Source organism: Triturus cristatus, chromosome 5_2 (assembly GCF_964204655.1).
Source record: "Triturus cristatus chromosome 5_2, aTriCri1.1, whole genome shotgun sequence".
NCBI classification, from domain to species: domain Eukaryota; kingdom Metazoa; phylum Chordata; class Amphibia; order Caudata; family Salamandridae; genus Triturus; species Triturus cristatus.
Genome location: NC_140588.1, coordinates 393,869,403 through 393,896,806, shown reverse-complemented (window position 1 = coordinate 393,896,806; position 27,404 = coordinate 393,869,403). Strand labels below are relative to the sequence as shown.

The following is a 27,404-nucleotide window of genomic DNA, read 5'->3' as shown; positions in this document are numbered from 1 at the left end:
TTTCAGTGCACAATCAAGATATTAGAACACAGAGTCTCAATGTTATATAGCCTTTGGATCCCAAAGATAAGAATCAAACTTCTTGATCGTTAATTTTAAATGCTTGTGGTGATTTCAGCAGTATCGCTGCATGTCACCTGTTTTGTTAAAGTTTTTCCAAAATTATCTGATCAAAGCTGTTGAGGGCAAGAAAATGCTATAAAGAAAGGAAGAGAGCTAATTAAGTTACAGCACATTTTAGGCAGAAGGAATCTGAGATATACTTTTTAAAAGAGACAATGTGTCATGAATCCTTGCACAGCTCAGCACAGTTCTTACGATTTCCAACAAGTTCAGATGTGTAAAAGGTATGAAAGGCTGCAAAAAATTTGAAAATGACTTAGGGGCCGATTACGATGGCGGTCGGAAAGGCTCTGAACAGGATTCAGATTCAGAGAATCCGATTCGGAACCTATGTTTCTGACCGAATCGGATACATTTCCGACCGACCGATTACGATGCACGGAAACTGTTTGGGCTGTCCGATTCGGTTCCGATTGGAATTCGGACAGGCCGAGTTGTTCGGAACCAAAGCACACAGCTCTATGGACACTGTTTCTGACCGAGCGATTACGATGTCCGATTCTGAGAGCCGTTCGGAATTGGTTTGTCTGTCACGAAACGGCTGTCAGAATCTGACTTTGGGGGGCCCCCCTTCACCAATAGGCCTTCGGTTGGGGCCCATGGGGGTACTCATTGGACCCCTATTTACAACCATGCACAGTGTGGCAGGCACCATGGGGTGCCCAACACAAGGTGCAAGGATTTCCCTAACCACCCCTATTTTCAATGGAAGCCTGTGTTCTCGTTCGGAACACAGGCTCCTACTGAAGTCAATGCAAGTCCGACCGAACGATGTTCGGAAGCATCGTAATTGGTCGTTTGGACTCGCAAAACCCTATTCGGGCAGAAACGATTCCGAAACTGATTAGCTCAGAAGAGTTTCGGACCGACATCGTAATCAGCCCCTTAGTGTGGTGCCCTGATCTAAAGGATAAGAGGATGGGTGAATGATATTGACAACTATTTTGATAAACGAGATGGATGTTGAATACACAAATGTTAAGTCATTACAGTGTGTAAAAACAGAATAGGAGAGTTTTCAACAGATCGAATGGGAGGAGCAAAGTAGCAGAGATATGAATAAGGTGTTATGGTTTACCACATAGGTGTGCGCAAAGTAATAGGTTTGTGGCTGGGGATGGTATTGTGAATGTGTGAATATAAAGTAACCTAGAAGGCACCAAATATATTGTTGTCAGATTAGCCAAGGCACATGCTTGAATTTAACACTAGGGGGCCTATTTCAATGCCGGTCGTAAAACCTCCAACCAGCGGTCGGAGGTTTTCTGACCGACATCTACGGTTTGACTTCCGACCGCCTAATTAAAATGTAGGTGGTTGAAAGTTAAACCAGCCGGTCATTACAGCTGGATTCCGATGGGCTCAAGGAGCCCATCGGCCAGTTGGAACCGGCACGTAATCCCTACGGGGGGCGTTTCCGTCATTGGGATTACGATGTTGATTTCCAACAGGCTTTCCATGTCGGCCTTTCTGACATGGAAAGCCTGTCGGAAAGTGACTTTGGGGGCCCTAGCATGGCCCCCTTCTCCCTGTGGCCTCCGTTTGGGGGCTGAGGGGGCACCTACCGTGCCTGCCACACAGTGCAGGGATTTGCACAAACTCCCGTTTCTCGATGGGAGCTTGTGTTATGGCCGGTTTACGGACGCAGCACAATCTCCCATAGCGAAATGGGAGTATGCGACCACACCATGTGCAGTCACATCATAATTATGCGTTTGGGAACGCTGACCGGAAGTCTGTCAGTCCCCAATCTGCGATGATGTCAGTTGGAGGCAACACCGACCAACATCATAATCGGGCCCTAAGTCTTATACAAGAGCTTTGATTAGGAATCAAAGTAAGAACAATTTGAAATCAAATAATTTCCTAATTACAGCTAATGGTTCTGTTTTTTCTAAGCCCCCTAGCATAATAATAATTTCACAAACCTTATTATGCCCATATCTAAAAAATATGGTCATGTTGCTAAGAGAAAAAGGAAATCCTTAGAGCATATCTTCCATACTGATTAATTGTTCATCAATATGTGGGCACTAATTTTAAAGAAAATTTGTTGGACTGCCCACATCAATGTTTCCTACATCGAACCTGACAGATTAATGTTTGTGTGAGGGTTGAAGAATGATAAGGTAGGTGTATGAATGAAAATAGGATGAATTGGCTGCATTCTGAAGAAACATGCTATATGCATAGTAGATATACACTTCTGAAAGCCTTTGAGGTTGATGTCTGAAGCATCCTTATAGATAAGGATAATATCAGAGGGACAAAATCAAGATATCACTTTGCTTCTGGCAATGTGATCTGAACTTGATTGGGATGAACAGTATCTGGCCAAAGTCAATTCATGTTAGGACCCACAATAATACGTCATAAATTAAATTAAACCGTTTTCAAATCTGTCATCCTTATTACTTATTCTTACTTTATCAAAGTCACTGTTTTTAATCTTACGATAAACTTCAGATATGGTGGTTGCTCTTCCTTTCATCTAAATATTTAATTAACATTCATGTCTTGTTTATGTATTCAATTAGATACAACTCAATCTAATATCCAACTCAAATCAATGACAAAGAGAGGCCTTCTCCAAATAGACTTCAATATCGATCAGTCATTCATTAAAACATTATTCCGCAAAATTGATGGCTCATTAATGTAGGAGAGAGAAGAGGACTAAACCTCTCAAGAGCCTAGGCAAGTGCAAATGGCCCTGTGCTGTGATGAGTCAGCTGTGAGGCCTCTCTTCCTTCCTTGCTAATGTGATATTTTGCTGAGGGCATCCACAAAGCAAAATGAAAGCTGTTGTCCAATTGCAATGGTGTGGTATCAGAATATCATTGTCAGACAACCATCTGACAATAGTGTCATATCCTATACAGTGTTTATAAAAGCATATTGCCCCATTGGAGTTAATAACGGAACAATAGTTTTTTAATCAATATTTATTATATTGTATTTATGTCATACAATATTTCTATATACACGCTACCATACAACCCTTAAATATGCCCACGGACTTACATACTCGCTTGACTATCTAACACACACACACAGTGCTATTAAAGATGGAGCCCTCCGAAGCCCAGGTACCTTGTATCGATCTCCAGTCGTGCAAGGAATTCAGCAATGTAATGGTGATATTCAGTCCTTCATCCATCTTTCTGTAGAAGTCATCTTTCACTGTGTCGTCAGGCAAAACATTCAAGATGTTTACAGCTGTTAGGGAACTTAACAAGAAACACAGAAGCAGATGAACTCGGCTGCATAAAAATGAGGACAGTGTATGTATTTAACAGTTTCCATCTATGAGGTTTCTCTGACATTATGAGAGCATCATGAAGCTGATCATTCAATATGTGGGCGTGGTTTGAAAGACATTTTGCAGTAGCCTCTTTAAAATAGCCAATTGTTTAATTACCCACTTGCTGCATGGAAAATACAACATTTTAGTTAAAGAAAAACGTATTTTTAGAATTAAATTACTGTGAATTTCAAAAGTTCTAGATTTCTCCCCAAAAAGTATTAGATAATGATTTTTTTCAGCAGGCTACAATCTAAAGCACCAATTTGAATTCAAAAGATGTGTGCTGTAATTAACCACGTTCCCCAAATTCTGAGTGTGCAGTACTTCAAAGACTTACCTAGAAGAAACCTGTGCCCCATAACCAAAATGTGGAGTACTTCAACGCTATTCTGAATGCACAAACAAAGGAACTAAAAGGATTGCCCGCTGGCTGCTAGGTATGCCATGTGATGTGCTACAGCTAAGTGTGCAGCGGAAGTTGTGATATCTGAGATCGTGGGTTTTCTTTTTTCAAACGTATTAATCTGTGTCAATGTGAAATAAACTTTCAGATTGAATTCTTTTTGACCAGGTCTTTCTTCCCAACAGATTCCTTAGAAAACCAGCATATCTATCATACGTGCCCACCAAACGCAAAATCTCAGGAAATGCATTTCTCATTATCCAGTTAACAGACTGGACTATAATTCGATAAAACATTATCATGCACGTGACTCGCTCCTTTTTTTTTAAAGAATGACACTAGTAAAAATGATACTCTTACAACTGGAATACAAGTTTTATCATTCGTTAGTTGCCTTGACAGAGGCATAAATCCGGCTACCTAGTCCCTAATGAGTTTTTAAAAAAAAAATCTAATTAAAAAGAAATGTCGCCCCATTCATAAAATGTGTCCAGCAAAACCCAAGATATATGTTGATACAGCAAAAAAGTTTACGATGATGCAGAGAACGTCCTTTATAACACATTATCTACCAAATATATCGCTGAAAAGCTAGTTGTTATTCAAACTAGTCAGAGGTCATTATTGTCTTTGTCCAGATTGAAGGCATTGTTAGTCATCCGTTCTCTAGAAACATGTCACAGTGCTGGAATAGATGGTATAGTAGTGACTTCTCAAAACAAACATTGTCAAAACCAGTAGGTCTGGCCTTGGCAAGCTTGTGCAATGGTTACTTTAAACAATCATTGGCAAAGCCACAAGGTCTCGCCTTTGAGGCATACTGGCTTTGCTACTTTTAGCTGATGGTACTCAGCATTGGTAAAAAGCAAAAGGTTTTCCTGGTATGTGAGCGCATTGTTTTCTGATCCATGATGGCAAATACCATTTGGATTAATGAATAAAAAAGTGTGATCATTTACAAAAAATGTAATTTTGGTAGCTTGAAACAGTTTTTTTTGTGTGACTACAAATAATAGGTTTGTCTGAATTCATGATTTGTTTGGCACTTGCCTGCATTTGGACTTTTGAAATGAAATGCAGTATTGTTAAGTTATATTTAGATAAGCAGTCTACTCAGCCATCTCAGTGTCTGACTTTACCATGAAGAAAGTGAAATGTTACACTGTACTCAGCAGACACGTCACCACATAAATTGTTCTTTCTAATAGCAAAAGTGTCAATGGCATAATGCAAAGTGATACCCCTGCTGCAATGTGCCTTCAGACGGGATGCTTCATGCTCCTAGGGGGAGCTCACTGTCAAGCCGGCCTTGCCAACACAGACTTCATTTTGTTCGCAATCAGACACAGATGGCGTATTGGCCTCTCTAATCGCATATAATCACTTCAAACGCACTCATACCAACAGGGGAGAGGATTTGGCCTAATGGCCAGGGCTGCTGACTCTGGTGCTGGGGAACCAGGTTCGAGTCTCAGCATCACTTCAACATGCCTGTGATTCTAGGCACCTACTTATTCTCCATGTGCCTAAAATCCAAGAGTTAATGTGTCCTTATGTAATAGTAGTGGTGCTGTGTTCAACACTCCGATACTTTTGAGTCTTACCATTATATAATAACAAAAAAAAAAATATGGATTTTTAATGCGCTCCCAGTTAAGATGTTATTTTGCTGGCTGTCAGCAAAGTATGTAATTTTGCCTCATTCTCCTGTGGAAGATGTATCATGGTGGGCGTTATGTAGAGGGAGAGATTCATGAACCACATGATTGATAGCGTCTGTATGGCGCCATTATTATTTGAAGTTCTAAGCGCTATGGACGGAGCAGTAGGCAGGGTGAGCGGTAGGGGAAAAGCACTAGCACCTCACTCATGTCGGGAGCGGCAGACCGACACAGATTGAGTTGAATCAATCTGTGCTTGGTCACTGCTCCACTGTAAGGAACAAATATGATGTTTGAAGTGTGCTGGTCAATTAGAAGGCTGCAAAGAAGGGCACTGATGCCAAAAAATGGTAGGCAACAGGGGTGCTCCAAGCCCTTTTATGTAAACAATAGAGTCCCGCAAGCGAGACGCATGCGCTAGGGCATGAACTTACATGCTCGTCCCTAAAAATATATTTACGAATATATGCCAGAAAAATAAAAGCAAACAAGTAAAAACATGCTGCCTTTTAAGTGTGGCTGCCATATACTTGCAATAAAAAATTAACTTAAAAAAAAAATTGCTGATGTCTAATTTACTAATGATTTTTTTCTTTAAGTTGCGCCGTTAATTTAATTTTTATTATTTGTGAAGGAGGCAAGAAAGAAATCACCACGTAAACAAGGATTCCAGTCTCAGGCAGCTACAATGTTATAATGCCACTTATAGACTTTATGCCAGCAACTTTTAAAAAAGAGATGGAAAATTAATCACCATCCAACTGGCTACCCGAATTGCAGGCAAAATAAATAGCAGGTATTTCAAGTTAAAATAGAAATTTGAAAACAGCACACTTTTAAACCACTTTTGTCACTGAAGAGAAAGGAACTATTTTTAAGCGGATGTGATGAATGTGCGCAAGCTTTGTGCAGTCATTCAAAGTGATGTAAGCCAATGGAAAAGTGGACTGACCCATTACCCGCATGCTGCAGTGAGTGGAAGCAAAATGTGATTGACAATTTAACAGAATAATGGATGAAGCTCACTGGCAAATGTCCCTTTAAATGTATATTGTGTATGTTTAAAAAAGTAGTCTAATTCCGTTTCAAAGCCCAGATCTAAAAACATTGCAGCAGGGGTATCACTTTGCATTATGCCATTGACGCTTTTGCTATTAGAAAGAACAATTTATGTGGTGACGTGTCTGCTGAGTACAGTGTAACATTTGACTTTCTTCATGGTAAAGCCAGACACTGAGATGGCTGAGTAGACTGCTTATCTAAATATAACTTAACAATACTGCATTTCATTTCAAAAGTCCAAATGCAGGCACGTGCCAAACAAATCATGAATTCAGACAAATATTTTAAAACTAGTTCAACCAATTTCCTCGTGAATAGAAACAGCAATGGCGCGAGGTAACTGGTTCACGTGAAGCTCTCAAATGTTGTGAAAAGCATTTCAAAGGTTGATGCATACATGGGTCTGGTGTGAATAGCTTACTTTTGTATTGTCTGAAGCAACTGGCCCAACCCTTGGAACCCCGTGTTCATAAATCCGTCTTTTCGGATATTTCCGGCCAACAAAGGCAGAGAGAGAAGCAGGTCCCAAATATAGGGCTGATTGTGGAGGCTCTCAAGTTCCGAAATCATCTCTTCAGTTTTGTTCAAATCCATCTAAAAGAAAAAAAGATGCCATAGATGTGTCTCACATGAAGCTATCATGCAAAAATCAAACTGATGTCTTTAAGAAATCAAAATATTTTAACGACCTCGAGGAGAATATAGTACATGTGCTAGTGCCACCCTCTCCTAAAAATAAAAAATAAAAATAAAATGCATAATAGCAACATGAATTGCTTCAACTAGCTGGAGTGTAAAATAAGCTGCATTACACATATAGTCAGAAATCTATGCCCAATATAACAAGTGCTCAAAGACTTGGGTAAGCAAAGCTAAGCTAAGGTAAGTTACCTTCGGTATAACAAACAAAGAGATGCATCAAGATTACAAAGTTCATTAGTGAACCACAAATGCTAGTAAAATATATAAACTGTATCATAAAGCAAAGGACAGAATTAGACATGGGGAAAATTACTATTTGGCCTTGTTAGGGCCTTTAATCATCAAAAGCCTGCTCCCATACTAAGCGGGCCATTATTCCAACCGGTTTACATATACACTAACAACAATTATTCCCATAATTCAAACCAGTTTTTGCCATGGTACCAGAACATCTGCTAACTTCTTGGCACTCTCCCTCATTACTGACAAAGCGTTGGAGGCTCGTACTTCATTTAATCTGTGTTTCGTAGATTTTAAATCTGCGTTTGATCATATCCCAATGAACAAACTGTGGAAAAGCCGGGGCAGTGGGGAATACTTGGGCCGGTGCTATACTTTGTGCCCCGGGGGTACAACTGGCGTGCGCACCTGCTTTGAGCACCCCTGGGGCACAGTTGTATTACAGAAGGGCCGCATATGCTTGGGCTTCCCCTTCTGTAATACGGAGAGCGTTGGGGCACATGTTGTGCCAGCGCTATCATGAGAGGTCGTTCCCTCATTTGCATTAGAGGGTCTTTCTTTCCACGTAAGCGGTCTGTTGAAGCCACAGCCTGGGCACTAAGGGCTGCATTTACTACATTATATAAATCATTAGGAGGTCCCACACTCGATCCCATGGTCAAAATCCTCTCAACCACACTGTTACCCACGCTTACTTACGGCAGTGAGGCCTTGCGGGAAGAGATTCGACCGTGCAGACAGCATCATTACAAAAACATACAAACAACCCTTAGGCCCGCTGCACATATTTGCCTTGAATCAGTAATTATCAAGCAGGCCCTGGCATCAAAAGCGGCCTATCTGAAATGCTGCAAAAAAACTGTATCCTCTGATGCATAAATCTACCTGGAAAACACACTAAAAAATCTTCAGGTAAGCGGCCTTGGGAACGTTCGTTTCTTTCAATACTGGAAGGTCTCTAGTGTCCAAGACAAAACTATCCTGGCAAATGCTCTCATGCATGGATGCTCTCATGCATGGATGCACTGGCGGCCCTCACAGAGCTGCACCTGCAGCAGGTACTGCACGTGTTCAACTCAGGCCGCTCCAAAAGGCTGTTGTAAACACGTTACCTAAATTGCATCAATTTTGAGGCCAAGGTTGTGCTTGGAAAGAGGGGGTGACAGATCATTATTTGTCATTTCTCTGTGTCTCCAGATGGGTGTAACTACTACTTCACACATTGATCTGGTAAATAACTTATTCTGGGGCATATCAACAAGCAGGCGATAAAGAATTATCGCCGCTTTTGCGGCCGTTTTCGGCCGAAAAGCGGCGATAATTTTATCGCCTAATTAGCAAGCTCACGCTAACGCGTGAAACCTTGCTTTAGCGTCAGGATTCCTAACGCCCAGCTTTGCATCTCTAATGAGATGCAAAGTGGGCGTTCCTGACCTGGCATGACAGGAGAAATGCCGCTAAGCGACATTTTTCCTATCAGCAAGCCGAACGCTATGAAGCATAGCGTCAGGAAAAGTAGCGATAACCCCTGTTATCGCTACTTTCCTAACACCTGCTTCAGGACTGACTTAGCCATGATATCCTATGGAAGGTGGATATCATGGCTAAGTTTGTGAGTCCCTATCAACTAGCTAACGTGAGATTATCGCTGGGTTTCCAGCGATAATCTCACATTAGCCAGTTAGCGCTAGGATTTTTATCGCCGATGAGATAAGCGTTGCTAATAGCACGCTATCTCAGCGATAAAAATCGGCGCTAGCCGGCAATAATTATCCGAGCGCTAAGTGCGCTCAGCGATAATTATCGCTGGTTGTTGTTGATATGCCCTTAAGTTCCCCAGGGAGTGTTAATGTTAGCCCATCAGAAGTGAGATTGGCATTTGCATCTCAATAGCTACCAGTGCCTTTTCACCCACTAGGCGTTATCCTATGTTTGCCTACAAGGAAATCATTTACTAAAAAGGCTGAAAGCAGGAACTACGGGGCATATTATCAAGCACGGCGTTAAAATTATCGCTGCTTTAGCGGCAGAAAACTGCCGCTAAAGCGGCGATAATGGGCTTGATAATATACCGCAGTGAATTCCAATAGAAGCCCATGTTGACACCAGAACATGGGCTTCTATGGGAATTCTCACGGGCATATTATCAAGTTTTCTGCCGCTAGAGCGGCGATAATTTTAGCACCGTTTCTTGATAATATGCCCCATTATTGTATTTTGCTTTTCACAACTCTGTGCTTTTGCATTGTGATTTAGGATACAATAATATATTTTTGTATTTTTTCAGCCAACACCATGTTGCACAGTGGGGCTTGTCGTTTTGCTTATAACAGTTATATTATAGGCTCAGAATCCTATCATTCAAAGTGCTGTTGGCTAAAATGGCAGAATTGGTTGGAGGTTTTCTACATGACATTTGAGCCACTAGTTAGCTATGGTTTAAAATGTTACAAAGTCACTCACTCCACTTCAGAAGCTACTTTGTTTCATGCAAAAAACCCAGTGCTTAATTTGAGCCTTTGGTTTCCAGTGCTCAGCAGCGGCCCTTATTTGTCAACATCGGCGCTTGTGGCAGTCTGCCACAAGGTGGCGCTGTCTGAGATGACCACAACAAAGTCAATTATTAATTCAATATATGTTAAAAATTACTATTACCTGCCTCCCAAGCCATTCATACAGCTTTGGGCGCCTGGAGTAGTCCGAATTGTCACACTTGTAGGAGTGTGATGGTTATTAGTTGAATTGTTACTATCATTGGCAGAGCTAGCAGGGAAGTATGTGGTGCAAGCTTCAGTGGCCTCCCGACGAGAACCCTTGCACTTATTTTTTGACAAATTAAACACTGATAAAACCTCACATCATGTATTAAAACAAGCATTGGCAATGTGAATAGTTTGTTCTACTGTGAAGTGAAAAGTTTTACATCTAGCTTCACAACACAATAGATGTATAACATTGACACCAGCAGCGCAACATTCCCTAACTCAAATAAATAAATTAGTGCAGGTGGCAGTAGACAAAGGAATACCACACAATTCTCTCACAAATAGATGACAGGTGCAACTGAGGTAACTAACACCTTAAAAAGTGAGTTAGAGGTGTTAAAGGGACTGATGTATGATTTCCAAAACTACTGGAATAAACAACTATGTTCCATATCTTGCACTAGAAAGCATTCAAGAGTACTACTTCCACTGGTTGTACAATCTCCTACTTATGGGTTCCCATTGTGGGAGTGGTTACATCTCTTATGTTGACATTTATCTTCTTCCTGTGTTAAACTATTAGACCTATAATAAAATTGCATGTTGGTGAGCTAAAAATGTTTTTAGAGGTGTCTCCTTACCACAAGGTTAAAAAACAGGAGAGCTGAGCAATGGACCCTGCTTCTCTTTTCCATCAATATATTTTGTTGCTCAAATATTATCCCTGTTGGGTCCAGCATCTTCCACAGGAACATAGGTATCCCACAAATATTGTGAAACAATCCCTGTTTCAATGGGCATGGTCACTAGTCTCAAAAGAGAGGTGGTTTGGTGGGGTAGCGATGGGGCAAATGTTTTTCAGGGCCCACTCCTTGAAAAGGTCTTGCAAAATACTACTGGTAAGGCTTTCAGCACATGCAGCATGTTTTGCGGGAGAGTCACTATAGTCATAGTCTGCACTATGGAACTGGCTATGCGCACATTGGCAAACCACACTTGCAGCTGACTGGATGAGGGAAGCAGGAGTGCATATGCCTTGGAACTATGAACCATGCCCAACACCAAAGCATCTCCTTCCTTGCTACCAGCACCAATAGTGCAGTGGTAGTGAGGTAGCGATGACCAGGTCCCATTAAGTCTATGTGCTCTCGTCTGTGTAGCAACTTGTCTGGAATAGCAATGATGTGGAGGCTGAACATAACTCTTAGCTTAGCCTGGGCTTTCTATCCTGCTGCATTAGTCACAGACTGCTGCTTTATTTATAGCTGAGGTAGGAACTTTTGTATATAAAGTGTATTTTGGATTTTTCTACAGTGTGCATCCCAAACTGAATTATTTGAAAGTGCTCTCAGATGTGGTGATCATGGAAAAGGAGGCCCAGTGAAAAGAAATATTTGCCTAGGGTCACACTGTTTGGTTAAGCCTGGAAACCAGGATTGAAACCAGATTTCTTGATTAGACATTGTGCAATTCAGATCGTGGATATGTATCACATTCTTCCCCTCTTCTACTTCGATAACAATTTAATTAGTGAACCCGGAGGAAAATCAGTTGTCTTGTTCCACCTATACAACGCCTTTATTGTTGTTACAGATGTAGCAACATTATGGTCTGTTAAGCAAAGTACAAGAGAGGTTTTTATACAGTGTTCCCCCTGAACTGAATAATTTAAAAGAGGTCTCAAATGAGATGATCATATAAAAGGAGTCAGAGAGAAGAAAAGTAAGCACCCAGGGTAATACAATCTGGTCAAGCTGGGATGGAGTGATTGAATCCAAGGTCTCTGGATGAAGACCTTGCAACTTGTTTTTGCTCTGAGTGTAACACAAACTTCTGACTGGCCGGGGCATGCTATGCAAGTGCGTTCTAACACCCCTCTTCATGGCGAGGATACACCTGGGCAGAAAAAGTGCAGGCATTCCAATTCTCAGAGGACCGGTACAGCTAGGGCAGCATCAGCACAGGACAGGGACAAATTGGCAGTAGCAGTGCAAGTTTTACTTCCTCACGGAAGAGGGACAGTATGACAATAGCAAAGCAAGCTGTCCTTTATCACGGAAGGCAATATGTGAAATCTTGCTTTTCCTGCAGAACAAATTGAGTACCACTGACTAGTGCTTGCTTTCATCTCAAACAGAACATGAGGCATGAGTAACATGTAGGTTACAGAGAGCTTTGGAATTGGAGGTTAAGTCACTGTTGGACCTGGCATCATTTTCGTGGGTTTCCCCTGTATTTTTGTCTTTGCCTCCTGTGTTTTTGCGCTGTGTTGGACTTCGCTTTGCTGGTCAAGATGCTTTGGGCACTTTGCCACTGCTGTTCAGTGCCAAAGTGCAAGTGCTCCCTTTGTAAATTGTTGTTATGGATTGGCGTTTCCATGAGTGGTTTATTTGGTTTACTGTTAAGCCCCCTAGTACAGGGCACTGTGTGTGCCCAGGGACTGTAAACCAAATGCTGCTAGTAGGCGTGCAGCACTGATTGTGCCACCTACACAAGCAACCCTGCAACAAGGTCTCAGGCCTGCCATTATGATGCTTATATGCAGTCTAGGACAGCCATGTCGACATGACAAGTGCACCAACTTGTCAGGCCTGTACCTTATCTTTTCTTACATGTGAGTCACCCCTAAGGTAGGCCCAAGGTACCCCTGTGGGCAGGGTGCAGTGTAAGTGAAAGGTAGGATATGCCCTGGCGTGTGTAGCATGTCCTGATAGTGAAATGGTAGCAATTTAATTTTTTACTATCGTAAGGCTATCAGTCCCCATAGGATAGAATGGAGAGTTTGCTCATAACATCTTATGAGTATTACTGCCCGTGGTAACAAGATAGTAAATTAAAGTTTGATATGCCTGAACTCAGAATGTTGAGATGCATCTTTTAGTGAGGGTGATTTTTACATTCTGGGTTTGTTATGTTATGTTATGTTATGTTATGTTAAGTGTTGCTTGTAAAGCGCACTGACACCGAAGCTTCCTGGCGCTGGTAGACAGAACAGAGTGAGGAGGAGGTAGAGGTAACATAAGCTACGTGGGGGTAGGGAAAAGATAAGTTTTTAGCATTTTCCTAAAGTTGAGAAAAGAAGAGCAGGATTTGATAGAAAGAGGGAGGGAGTTCCAGAGTCCAGGGGCCAACTGGGAGAACCGGCGTCCGCCGAATCTCTTAGTTTTGCCCCTGGGGATGATCAACAAGTCAAGGTGGGCAGATCGAAGATGGCGTGTAGGACAGTAAGGGTGGATGGTAGATTTCAGGAAAGCAGGGGAAGGGCAGTGAAGTGCCTTGAAGGTAAGACAAGCCACCTTGAAGGCAGCCCTTCGCTCGACCGGGAGCCAGTGCAAATTCACAAGCAAAGGTTTAGCTGATTGCCATCTGGGTGTTCCATGGATCAAGCGGGCAGCCTGGTTCTGGACGATTAGGAGGCGTTGAGTCAGGTATTGTGGTAGACCGTGATAGATGGCGTTGGAAAAATCCAGACGGGAAAGTACCAGCGAGATAACAGTTTGGGTGAGTGCTGCCGGGGGAAGAAAGTGGCGGATTTTGCGGATCCTCCGAAGTTGAAACATACAGGAGGAAACCACCGCTCCCACCTGAGCCCTGAGAGAAAGCTCGGTGTCAATGATGACACCTAGACTTTTTACTGTTTTTGCAGGGACGGGGGGGGAGCCGAACTCTGGAGGCCAGAACTGTGGACCCCAGTAGGTGGAACTGAGTCCAGGAAGTAGGAGCTCAGTTTTACCGGGGTTCAGCTTCAATTGGTTCTGGTTCATCCAGAGTTGGATATGAGTCATGGCTCCATGAAAAGTTTTGATGGCATTTGGTGAGTTGAGGGGGAAGATGATCTGGAGATCGTCAGCGTAGTTATAAGTGACGATGTCCAATTTCAGAAGTGATTGAATAAGTGGTCGGAGGTAAAGATTAAAGAGGAGCGGGGAAAGGGAAGAGCCTTGGGGAACACCACAGGATGTGAGAGTTTTTTTAGCAGTGTAGGGGCCAAGGCGGACCGCCTGTGTTCTCCCCGTAAGAAAGGACCTGACCCACTCAAGAGCAACGCCCTGGATGCCCGCCTGCCCGACACGGTGGAGAAGGATGTCATGATCCACCGTGTCGAACGCGGCCGACAGATCCAGTAGGACGAGGGCTTGGGGTTTTCCCGCGTCCGCGTTGCCTCTGAGTGTGTCAAGGACTGCCAGGATAACGGCTTCAGTAGAATGGGCGGGTCTGAAGCCGGCCTGAGTTGGTACAAGGTAGCCAGAGGATTCTATAAACCTGGACAGGCAGCGAGTGACGTGAGCCTCCATAAGTTTAGAGAAATAAGGGAGAAGGGAGATGGGGCGGTAGTTCGATGGCTCCAACATGTCGGCGCCAGGTTTTTTTAGTAAGGGTACCAGGATGGCTTCCTTGAAGGCAGTGGGGCAGATGCCGCTACTGAGGGAGCTATTAAGGAGATGTAAGATACTGTCAGGTAAATTGAGACATATGCTCCGCAAAACGGACAGTGGGCAGCAGTCATTTGGGGAGCCGGATTTTACACGAGTGGCTAGTTCCGCCAGAGAAGAAGAGTCTAGAGCCGGGAAAGAAGTGAAGGACAATGGGTTGTTAAGGGATGTATCCGGTAGTGACAGTTGGGGGAGTGAAGGAATGGATTTTTTAATTGTGGAAATTTTTTCTAAAAAGAACGAGTTCAGGGTGTCACAGGCCTCCTGAGTAGGGGTCTGGGCTGGTAGGGTCCTGTCGTCTGTAGTTAACTCGTTCAAAACTCTGAACACCTCCTTAGATTTGTTAACTGCCAGAGAGATCCTACTGGCGAAGTGTTCGGTTTTTGCTGAACGGATAGCTGTCTTAAATTCTTTACGGGCAGTCAGGTAAGATTGTTTGGCTAGGTCAGAATAATCATGTCTCCAGATGCGTTCCAACTGGCGTTTGAAAATACCACTTTTAGAAAGTAGGTATTTTCTTGCCTAACCATCCAGTGTGCCTCTGCTCGGTTCTGTATTGACTGTCTGGCTTTGGAGTGACAGGGGCCGGGGATGTGCATTCTGTTCAGACAGTCACTTGGGGGATAGAGGAGTGTCCTGCCTTTCCAGGGTGAGTCAGGGCTGGGCTGAATAGACCTGGGCTGCATTCAGAGTAGGGGGAGGAGATTTCCTTCACACCTGAATGTGTCTGGTCTTCTAAGGACAATGCTGTCTCCACCTCCTGCCAGGAAGTTTGGCTGGGCAAAGAGCTTCTCTGCCTCCAGAGAACAAAGGATTTGGGGCTATAAAGATTGGGGCCCAGACCCCTGAACTTTAGAACACTTCTGGGAAATCAAGAGGAACCTTTGCCAAGGAGAAGAGCTGGAGAAACTGAGGAGGAATACTGCCCCTGTGCTGTTTGCTTTCTGGGGTTGGCCTGCGGCGGCTACTTTCTGCCAAGGAAAGTGAAAAGGACTTTGCTGTGTGCTGTGTTCCCTGCTTGAGGAAGATCTCCAAGTGCTGGAAGAAAGCTTGCTTTCTGTTCTGAAGTCTCAGGGACACAAAGACTTCACCCCAAGCTTCCCTGAAGTTCCTTGCTGAGAGTTCGGACCTGCCAAGAGGTGCTTGTAGCTGTTCAGGGCCTCTGGAGGTTGTTCTGGCTGTTGGGAGCTGGAAAAGCAATGCAACGACGAGAAACGTGACGCATCCGTACTTGTTTCCAATGCATCGCCGAATAAACCGACGCAGCGCTTGCCCGCGGCTCGAGAAATTGGCGCACGCTGCATCAAGTGCACCCGTCTCCGAAGTCTGAGATCTCCGCACCGATTCCGACGCTAGCCCTGCTGTGTGGCTGCAAGAAACTACGCATCATCCCGGATCGTTGCATCGCAGTGTCAGGTCTGTCGCATCGTTGGGGGATGCAGTAAGAAACTGACGCATATCTGTAAAAGGGTGCCCCCCTGCCGCTCTTCAAACACAGGGACCACCACGGGCATCCAAAGGGTTAGCTACACCACTGAGAGAGCAGGAGAGTGCCATATCTGCAGAGATATGGCCCTCTCCTCCCCTCCCTAAAGCTGGGGCAGTATTTTGCTGCAGAGTGCCATGCACACACATTTGTGCCATAGTGCAATGTGTGTGCGTGAGTCTAGCATAGGTCTTGTACTGGAAGATTCCCTGTCCAGTACAAAATACCATGCCCAGACCAATTTAAAAACCTTTTTTACTTTGTATGTGTACATGCAAAGTCGGAAAAGAAAGGATAAATGCAAACATTACTCCTTTTAACTCCTCCTTTCAAGCTTTAATATTTGACGCAAAACCCTGTCTCATATTTTTGTTAGATTAGGTTTTGCATCAAAAAGCATAGGCGGCTGCACGGCAATGCCCATGTACCATCCATGTAATGCCCCTATGATTCTATGTAATGCAAAGCAGCACTGTTTTGAGTTAGTTTTAGGCAACTTTCCAACGCAAAACATGTAAATAGCAAAAATAAAATTTGTGCTGGTGTTCGTCACTTTTGTGACCCAAAAAAACGCAAATTGTTTGTAAATCTGGCCCTCCACCTCATGCCTATCGATAAACACTCAGACATACAGGAGCGCTGTGCAAGTATCATAAATACCATAACAACACATCAACTAAATACAATCATGTTGGGATGGGAGAGAGGAACCCCGACAGGCTCTGAGCCTGACCTCTCCCCATTGGCAGGGGTGGCAGGGCGGGGGACAGAGGCATTGGGGGGAGTGTAGAAAAATATTTTTTGTAAACATACCTTTTTGCCCCGTCTCTCTTCCACGTTGGACTCGGACTGGAACAGGAAACCGGAAGCACCCAGGCTCCCCTGACCAATCATTGTAATTGGTCTGAGCACAGTGGTTCGAGAGAGCCGGCCAAAGCCTCATGCACACTTTGATGCAGCAGGAACAAATAAAATGATAATAACAGTGAGTTATTATCATTTTATTTCTCCTTTAGTTACACTGCTTAAAAGCAGTGGGGCGACGCTCCTCCGCCTTAGCGCAGGAGCTGCCACTGTCTCTCCCACACCACATTGGCTTGGCGCTTGAGCCCTCATGGCGGCAGCTGCAGCAGTGTGGGACGTGGCAGAGAAATTGTTAGGGATTAGCATCTGCGCTTGATACAAGGAAGCTAAGAGCTGCAATTTCATGTGGCAGCTGGAAGGAGATGGGACGAAACCTCACCTTGTGGAATTTTTTTAAGGGCTGCATCTGCATGAAGGTAGGGGGCAGGAGGCACGGGCCGTATGGAGCCTCTCGCTATGCGGATCCTTATGGACTGGACACTGGGTTAGATTTAACTGGTTGCAGGACAGGGGCTCAGACAAAGGAAGACTCTCCCCACCCTGCTCAGATATAATTCTGGTAAGGAGCCCTTCTGCCTCTTCTACGAGACCCTCCGAGGACAGCCCACCGATGGGTATCTCAAAACAAATAAAAGAACAAAAGATTGGGATATAGCACCTCCCCCCACCTTCAATGTGCTTGTGCACCTGCCAAAAACCTTTTTTCTCTTCTGGCAACTCCCCCTCTGTATACTTGGCTTCTCTATCAGGGGAGGAGCCCCCTTGATGTGTGATAAGGGCCAGGTTGTGGCAGTGTTTGGGGTTTGTGAATGGAGAATAGAGCTGTGGGGGAAATGCAATTAAAGTAGATTATTGTGAGCTACCTCACCTGATCCAAGGAGTGACGATTTGAGGAGGAGGTGTCTAATCTGGAAGCATACTAAAAAAGAAAACTTCCACAAGAAAAGTGAAACCCAATCACTGTTGTACCCTCATCAAATTAAGTCAAGCAGGTGAATTGGACTACCTCTCTCTGTTGAACCCCTTAATCAACCATCATAACACTGAATTAGCCATGGAGTATGCACTGAGTGAGGAAAATGGAAGGGAGCCCATCAAAAATCCACAGAAATGTTTGCATATTGGTCACCTTTAATCCCGTCATTGAAACAAAAGGAAGTTGCAGAATTGGGAAAATCTGGATTTACCAGCCCTATTGGCCCCCTCGGCAGGAAGAACTTTATCTATATCAGTCTAAGCGACATTTCGGAGCTAGCTCAGAGGGACCCACTGAAGATATCACCTCACCCTCCCTCCCACTGAAAGCAGTTAGCTGTGACCCCTTGCAGGAGGAGTCGTCAAGTGGAATGCAATACCTCATTTTTCAGAGAACTATTAAGTGGGAGAGTAGAGGTCTACATTTTGGAATCCGACTGATCCAGAGAAGGGAACTGTCGACCTCCCTCCAACCCACAGACCTAAGGAGGGTAGTGACTTTCTCATCCTCCAACATCATAGACTCTCAGACACTCACCAACTCCACTCAGAGCTTAATGTGGAAAAGGTCTCAGCATCGACAGAAAATCTGGTAGATCAATGGATGCCAAAACCATCCGTGGCTGACTTAGGATGCTTTGAGGAGAAAATCTTCTCCATGTACCAACTTCTCTTATGAGATTTTCAAGAGATCAAAAAAGCACAAGCTGCAATGGTTCATGAATTGGAAAAAAAGATGGAGAAAATGAAGACTAAAATAGAGGGGTTGAATAACCGCCAGTCAGAGATGGAGCAGAGGGTGTCCAGTTTGAAGGATGCACTCACTATGCAGTTGCAGATTACTCGATCAATGCGAGATGAGAAGTATAAGTGGGAAGCTAGAAGATTCTGAAAACCTGCACCTAGTTGCGATCCATGAGAGATAGGAAAGGGACCTGGAAATCACTGAAGCAGATTCCAACTTGATTTCTTTGCAACTGTTTAAGGAACCATTGACATATTTATCTATTGAACGTGCTCCGAGAGTGCCCTCGGCAACAGTACCAAAAGAGGTGAGGAAACCTCCTACAATATTAGTACATTTTCAAGATTTCTGAATTCGGGAGAACATTTTTAGAAAGCCTATTCAATGTAAAGCCATTAACGTTGAGAATTATTTCTCCTTTCATATTTTCCATGATGTGTCCTTTGAAACCTCCCAACAACGATGGGAATTTAAACAAATGGGTAATTCGTTTAAGGTGAAAGGAGTGCAGGCTCAAGTAATTCAACCTGCCAAACTAAAAGCTCTCGAGGCAGGAAGACTTCTACAAGAGGCGAAAATGTTTCTCTCTCAGTTGGGGCATTCACCCTGCTAGGTATTAGGGTTCCGCTATACAAGCCTCCACCTGTTTTCTCTGTCTGCTTTCTCTCTTCTATTTTTTCCTCTTTCAGATTGGGTTGAATGCCACAACCACCTCAGGTGCCTGGACAGTGCACCTCAATATGGAAGAAAAGGGGTAACTTAGCCTTCGGAGGCTAGGTCTTGTGGGTGGTATGGGGTGGTTGAGGGAGGAGCGGGTGGGAAGGAGGAAATGGGGAGGGAGGAAGGGAAGAGTGAGTAGGAGGAATGGGCAGTGGAGAAGGGAAGGTGAATCCAAGAAAGGAGAGTACATTAGAAATGATGAGCAAAATGGTGCATACCTGAATCTAAGGAAGCTAAGGGTAGAAACCCCTGATAAGCATTGAGTGGGTGTCCAGATTAGGGTGGACACTATATTTTTCTAGAATGGCAGGGATGACAGTGATTAGCCTAAATGTCAATGGGTTTAAAATTAAATGAAGAGGGAGGCAATTTTTACTTGTTGCATCAAATGTAATCCCAGTGTAATCCTGTTGCAGGAGACTCATTGGATAAGGAGAAAGGAGTCCAATAAGAATAGGTTTTTCAGGCACTGGGATTGCTTTTTCTTTCCCTCAGCCAGCCATACAAGAAGCGGTATAGCAATTCCTGTAAAAAAGAAAAAGAAAGAGCTATGAATGAGGTCTCAACCATCACTCTCAAATGGGGAGGGCCATTGGGTAATACTCCTAGTACAGATCGGTAACTGTGTTATGTTATGTTAGGGGCACTTCTAAAGCACACGACTCACCCTGGGGCATCTCGGCGCTACACCTAGTAGTCTGCTGAGGGGGGTATGAGAGGAAAGACACGACAGCAGAAATAGAACCCTAAGTGATCAGATCAAAAAGGTTTTAAGTTGTTTCCTAAAGATAGTAAGGGAGGGGCAAGTACGTATGGAAATAGGAAGCATGTTCCAGTAGCGTGGCGCAAGATATGAGAAGGCCCTCCCCCCACAACGAGTGAGGCGGATTCGGGGGGTCTTCAGGAGCTCAAGAGAATTAGACCTTAGGTTGAGAGTGGTGGTCTGTTTAGTGAGTCTATTTGCCAGATATTTGGGACCTTTACCGTTTAAGGCCTTATAAGTAAGGCAACAGGTCTTAAAGTGTGCTCGTTTCGCAATCGGGAGCCAATGAAGGTCTAGAAACAGAGGGGCTGAAGGAGAGCCTGCTGGACGATTCAGGATCATTTGCGCAGCGGTATTTTGGATGACCTGTAGCTTCATTAACAGCGTCGGGCCAAGTTCTGCCAGCAGAGCGTTGCCGTAATCGAGGCGACAGATCACCATGGCCTGGACTAGCGTTCTGCGGTGCTTGATAGGCAGATAGGGGAGGATCTTCCGTAGAAGCCGAAGGCTAAAATAGCAGAAGCTGGAAATTGCTGCTACATGTTCCTTCATAGAGAGTGCCTGGTCAAGTTTAAACCCCAAGTTTTTCACTACTTGTTTAGGAGCAGGTGCGGTACCCAGCTCTCGCGGCCACCACTCCTGGGACCAAAAAAGAGGAGCTTTCCCAATTAACAGGATTTCCGTTTTACTTGGGTTCAATTGGAGATAATTCTCGGTCATCCAATTGGAAATGGTAAGCATTCCAGCTGCGAAGCGTAGATGCGCTGAAGTTGCTTTTGGGTTAATTTTGAAAATAAGCTGGGTGTCGTCCGCGTATGAGATTATCTCAAACCCGCATGACTCTGCTATTTTAGCTAAAGGGGACATGTACAGATTAAACAAGGTGGGGCTGAGACATGAGCCCTGGGGAACGCCTTTGTCCAAACAGCATTTGTCTGAGCGATACGGTCCCAGCATGATTGTTTGGTTTCTGTCAGACAGGAAATTCTGTAACCATTTTAGGGCTTGATCTTGAATGCCGCAGGAACGCAATCTCTCCGACAGCTTGGAGTGGGCAATAGTGTCAAATACTGCGAAGAGATCCAGGAGAACCAGAATGGCTGATCCTCCGGCATCCATTTCTTGCCTCAGTGAGTCGGTCACTGCCAGGATTGCAGTTTCGGTACTGAATCCCGGACGAAAACCTGCTGGCGAAGGGTCTAAAAAATTGTTGGATTCAAGTTAGTGATTTAGCTGTCTATTTATGGCCGATTCGAGTAGTTTACCCAACAAGGGCAGTAGCGATATGGGGCGGTAATTGCCGAGTACGTGGGGGTCCGCCGTCGGTTTTTTCAGGATGGGTCGGACAAAAGCTTCCTTCCAGATGGAAGGAATTATGCCCGAACTGATGGAACTGTTGAAGATTCCTTGAATTTCCGGAGCACAACATGAGGCTATGAGGGCCATAGTTCTAGGGGGGCACATGACACTAGGGAAACCAGATTTAGCCGAGGATAGCAAAGTATTGACTTCCGTTATAAAGAGGGGTTCAAATTGTTTGAGATTACCAAGGGTCCTCTGGTTAGTTACTGCGGAACTCCTGAGGGAGGTTGTGGTCTGGGCTAATGGGGAGGGGAAATTAGCATATATCAAGTTAATTTTATCCTGAAAGTGGGTCGCAAGGGAATTACAGAGTTTCTGTGACTCCATTTGAGGCAATCTACAGCCTTGGGGGGAAGTTTAACTTTTCCTCCTATCATGACCCTGTATTGGACAACCAAACCCTCTATTGAAACTGGGATGGGAATTGAGCTCCTTAAAGGGGGAAGGTTTGATTGGAGGTGATTGTAACTTTATCATGGACTTGAGCTTGGATTCCTCTAACCCTCACAGAGTGCAAAGAAAGAGACATACTGAAAAGATTTTTAAAGATATCTGCTTTCAGTAAGTGGTGATGGATGTATGGTGAGTAAAGAAGGTAGGTGTTAGGTCATACACTTAATATACAAAGAGGTTTGGCTCGGCTTAAAAGAAACAGAGATTGATATCTCCTTCACTCTTGATTGTGGATATAGAAAAATGTGCTAGTAGCTTAACAGATCATCGGGCCGTAGTTTTGAAATGGGCGTCTCTAGTACCAAGGGGGTCAAGAGGTGGGTAATGGATAAAATGGGTAAAAGATTAACAAAGCATCAGTGGATATTTCAATCATCTGGGAGGCGTTTAAGTGCATCATTGGGGGGATGCTGATATCTTCACAATCCTTTCGAGCAAATTAAAAGAGGCAAGAATTGGCCACCCTGCAGACCGAAGCGGATAGAGCCTTTTAGGTCTATAGGCACCTTCCTCAGTGGAGCGATGGATGTCTGCTAAAGAAAGCATAGTGGATTTTTTCTGTGCAAGGCATTGGTCAATATTCAGATGTTCCAGCAGCAATTCTATAAGAAGGTGGAATGTATAGGCCACATTCTGGCCTGGAGAGCAAAAGAAAGGGCCAAATGCAACCTAGATTTTAGATTGAGGAACACACCGATGGGGCAGTGCACAGACAAGACAGAGGAAGTTAAGTAAATGTTTTTGGAGTATTACGCAAGCCTGTATAAATGTGATTTGGTGGAAGATAAGAAGCAGGACCTGCAAATAGATTACTTTTTGGAAGGCTTAAAATGTGCCTGCCCTGACAGAAGAGGCAGCCTTTCTGTTATTAAGCCCCATTTCTAAAAGAGAAGTGGAGGGGTTATAAGATAGCTCCCCAATCACAAAGCGCCCGGGGAGGATGACTTTGGCTCCTTCTAAAACTTTTGTTACATCATTAAGAGGCGCTTTATCTATGCTTTTTAAACATTTGTTGGCCGGGGACAATAGTTGGACTCATTTAGAAAAAGGTTCTTGGTGAAGTTTTTCAAGGTAGGGAAGACAGAGGACCCGAAATCCTATAGACCCATCATTCTTCTAAATTCTGATTATAAGGTTTATACTAAGCTCTTAGCTAATCAGATTGGTAAAATGGCTCGATTTCTTATAGCAGGGATCAGAATGATTTTATTAGCAGCCAAAATGTATATTATAACACTCATTTTATGTTCAAATTTATAAATATGGTGACAGCAGATGAGATTCCAATGACAATTGTTTTGCTGGATGCCAATAGGCCTTTGACGTTGTGAACTGGAGGTGTTTATTTCGTGTTTTTGACAAGTTCCAATTTCCCCCCCTGGTTTACAAGATCGATTCAATCATTATATCAGAGGGCAATAACTCAGTTGATAATTCATAACTCCTCGGCAGGCCAAATTAGTTTAAACCATGGAACCTGCCAGGGCTGACCTCTTTCTCCCTTACTTTTCGTCCTTTTCATTGAACCTTTGGCACAATCCATTCGCCAGGATGCAAATATATTATCCCCCTTCCCCTTGGCAGTCAAATTGAAATTATATACTGATGACATGGCCCTTTTTCTTTTTAATCCAACTGCATTTAATAATTAAAGGGCACTGCAATCTCTTAAGGCCTTTACGAATAATGGGGGGTATAAAATTAATGAGGTGGCAACGGTATTTTTATTGTTCAATACCTCCCTCAAGGTCCTCTCGATTGTCCTGAGAGATAATTATAAGCTGGGCCCAAAAAGGTATTTGGGGGCTTTTCACTGAGAAGAACCAGAAAAAGATTTTAGTAATAACTTTAACCCTTTGTTAATATGGAAAAGTAAATGCTAGTATGGAAAACAATACATTCATTTATGAGAACAAAATTGCATCTTCATTAAAAACATCGCCCGTTGTCACTCCTCATCAACCCCAACTTGCAAATACATAGTCAGGCAAGCTCTGAGACATAGGCCCGAGGTCACTGATTGATAGGACACAGGTGGGGAGGCACGTAGACAGCAGACAAGCTCACGGACAGGAAAACTTGCATCAATCCCACAGGTAGGTGCAGCGACATTACAGTGGTCAAGGGAGATTGGCCCCAATAAAGCACACATGGCTGCAGGGGATGCGCACGCTCCTAAAGCACCATAAAGTCAGATGCCACATGATTTAGGAACATATAGCCAATCAGGACACAGCACACACAGTGATCATGTGTTCCCCATGCCCGACATCTGGACACATTACCCACTGACCACATTGTGTCCACACATGGTCGAGGACCACTTACTTGTATTTTCCAATAGACTTTATGACTCCAATGGCAGCAACTTACATTCCTCACCATATGTGGATCACCGGAAACCTTTTCTTACCTTTGATGAACTGTATAAAAGAAGGCCACAGACCAATTGTAAATTGAGGCAGTCCTCTGTCCCTAAGCCTGTAACTGTTCTCCTTGCCACTATGTTTATTTAAACAAATTGTTCCTATTTTGTCAAACGTGTCTCGTCTCTTGTTCTTTTCAAGTTATTTCGTGTTCAAGAAACAGTCTTGATGAGTAAGGTATCTAATGTATTTACAATATGGTGGAGGCTCTCCCTATCAACGATTGGACAGTCGGCCCTGATTGAAATTTCAGTATTACTGCTATTCCTCTTTTTTATTTATCAATTCCATGTAAGCTGGAGACTTTCTTTTTTAAGAAACTGGAACAAGTAATTTCATCTTTTGAGTTGGCTTCTGACACTCCAGGCAGTAGCAGGACCGCTCTTGTGGAGCGTATGTTTTGTGAATTAAGTGCTTTCAGCCGCCGCCCGTGCAGGTAACAGCGGTGGGACCGCGTGGGGGGTATTTCGAGGGACAATGCAGAGGGAAAATTAATTATTTATTTAATTTCCCCTAGGCATCGTCCTTCGAAATCCCCCCCATGAGGCCCCACCGCTGTTACCTGTACAGACCGCGGCTGAGTGCTATCCAAAGCTCACACTCCCAGGAGGCCGCTCCTTCTCCCGCCTGGCAGCAGAGACCTGGAACAAGCTTCCCCTGCACCTGAGATCCTCCTCATCACTGCATCAGTTCAGGAAAGGTCTCAAGACCTGGATGATCAGCTGAAAAGTCCCTCCCGACATCAGTTCTCCCCAGCACCTTGAGACCCTTGTGGGTGATTTTCCGCATCTGCATGCAAAAGAGAAAAATATCTCGTGCAAAACAACAGCTCAACATGGAAAACAGGCCTTTCTACACTAGTCTATAATCTGTGGTTAATATGGCATCGACTGTTAAGCTAACTTAAATCAATACATTATTATTTCTTATGTATGCTTATATTGTCTAAGTATGGTTACCTATTACAAATTTCCGCTCATATTATGTGTAATTTGAAATATACGTTTGCGCTTTTCTACTCGAGAACGGATTTATTTGCAAAAGGAAAATCTGCAGCAGCACACCAACTGTGTAGGTTAGTTGTATCCTTCCTTTTGGGTCCCATCCTCCTATTTAGTCTGTCAATGCGTTATGACCCAGGAGTTTGATGGGTGATACTTGCAGAGTAGGGTTTGCTACCTGTCCTCTTTCCCTGGTAATGCATGCTGACAGGAGGTGCTGGATGTATTCCTTATTGAAAAATTTCCATTTTATGTTTCCAGTGATCATTTTCCTGTAAATATGAGTATAGAATGTCTTGATACTTAGGGGCAGATTTATGTTCCCTGGCGCATCCCTGCAAATCAGCATGGATGCGCCAGGGAAGATGCATCACGAAAGTTTACCCTTGCGCCACAATAGATGCGCCGCATTTACAATGCAGCGCAGCGTGGCGCAAGGATAAACAGATGCGTGACGCATCTGATGGCGTAAGGTTGGCGCATTGCTGGAGTTGCGTCGCAAGCGCGATGCAGCTCCAGCAAGGCTCGGGGGTGCCCTATCGTTACAATGCTGCGTCAATCCTTACGCCTGCTTCAAGCAGCCGCAGGGTTTTGACGCAGCATGGCCGGAAAAGTGACGTAGTGAAATCTTGTAGATTTCACTCAGCCACTTTTCGGAGGCGTTCCTGCGCCGGAACGCCCCCCCCTGTGCAGGTACGCCCACATGTGGCGCAAGCTTTACAACGTGACGCATCTCCCTAGATGCGTCACGTTGTAAATGGGGCGCAACATGACGCAGGGTTTACGCCGCCGCTGCGTCACAAAAGTGACGCAGCGGCGGCGTAAAAGTGGCGCAAGTCCGTTATAAATCTGCCCCTTAGAATATAGTGTGAGGCACAAAAGTTTGTCTTTATTCTGCAGCAAAGCTGTGTGTAAAGTAAAAACACATGCCATACGACGCCGTCTTTTTAAGTTGCTGTGTTTTATTGAAGCCATTTTCTACAGGTTTCATTATGAAGATAAACATGAAATTCCATTTCTTTTTAGAAGTCTCTGTATGTTTACCTTTCTCAGTTTGGCTTCACTGTGTAGTGGATTGTCCATTTAACTCATTTCCTGTACATTTCATTTCCCCAAAATAGCTCACAACCGTAAATGTGACTTTTCAACATCTTCGCTTGCATTTTTATGTTGTTGAATACATTTTCTTGTGTGGGCTTGACAAAGTATAAAAAGACGCAGGGCAAAAGATCCGATACTGAGAGTTAATTGTGTTGCACTTTGTGATGCTGGTGTGACTTATTTTGGTACCAGTGTAAGTAAAATCATCGCTGGTAATCGTATGAGTAGATATGGCGTAGTTCCCACAAATATGATGTCTCTTCAACCGGGTGAGGTTCCACATCCGGTTCATTGTGGTGGGTGACAAGAGCTTTTTAAGGTTATCAGTTCAGTTCATAAACTTTATTTCGGCCACTAGGGCCATAAAAGCAACAAGAAATTACAAACAATATAAACAATAATATTGTCACATCATAAACAGATCTCAAGCTTAAGCCACCAAAATCAAATTGGAATAATAAACTTAAGTTAATCAAATAATTACCAGTTGGTGGAAAATTTCCTGCGTTGCCACCATATAGCATTTAGAAAGCGTGAGACTGCAAAAACAATTGGAGGATGGGTGTCGTATTTCAAAACTCGCAGGGCTTTTTCACACTCTCTAAAACCAAGGTTACTGCAGATAGGTTTTACCCAGCGTTTTCTGTGCAAGTAGTACGTTGGGCAAAAGAAAAACACATGTTTTTCATCCTCCAATATATAGCCACAAGCGGGACATGAAGTATTTTTATTGGAATCCCATCTGGAAGTAAAGGACCTAAGCGGTAAAGTGCCCATTCTTAGCTGGAGATATAGCTTCCTAGCAACTGGGGGGAAAATCAAATCCAGGAATAACTCCCTCCCATAATTTGGTTTGATCTGAAGGAACTGGG

The 27,404-nt window shown here is 43.8% G+C and overlaps 1 protein-coding gene across 1 annotated transcript in view; it reads right to left on the bottom strand.

The window, feature by feature from the left end:
• Positions 1-27,404, bottom strand: part of ABCA13 (ATP binding cassette subfamily A member 13) — a 2,655,493-nt gene that overhangs the window by 2,438,822 nt on the left and 189,267 nt on the right. Inside the window, exons 6-7 of the mRNA XM_085606362.1 lie at positions 6,978-7,150; positions 3,217-3,353 (exon numbers count right to left, since the gene is read on the bottom strand). Coding sequence (XP_085462488.1) covers positions 3,217-3,353; positions 6,978-7,150 — 310 coding nt within the window. The remainder of the gene's footprint in view (positions 1-3,216; positions 3,354-6,977; positions 7,151-27,404) is intronic.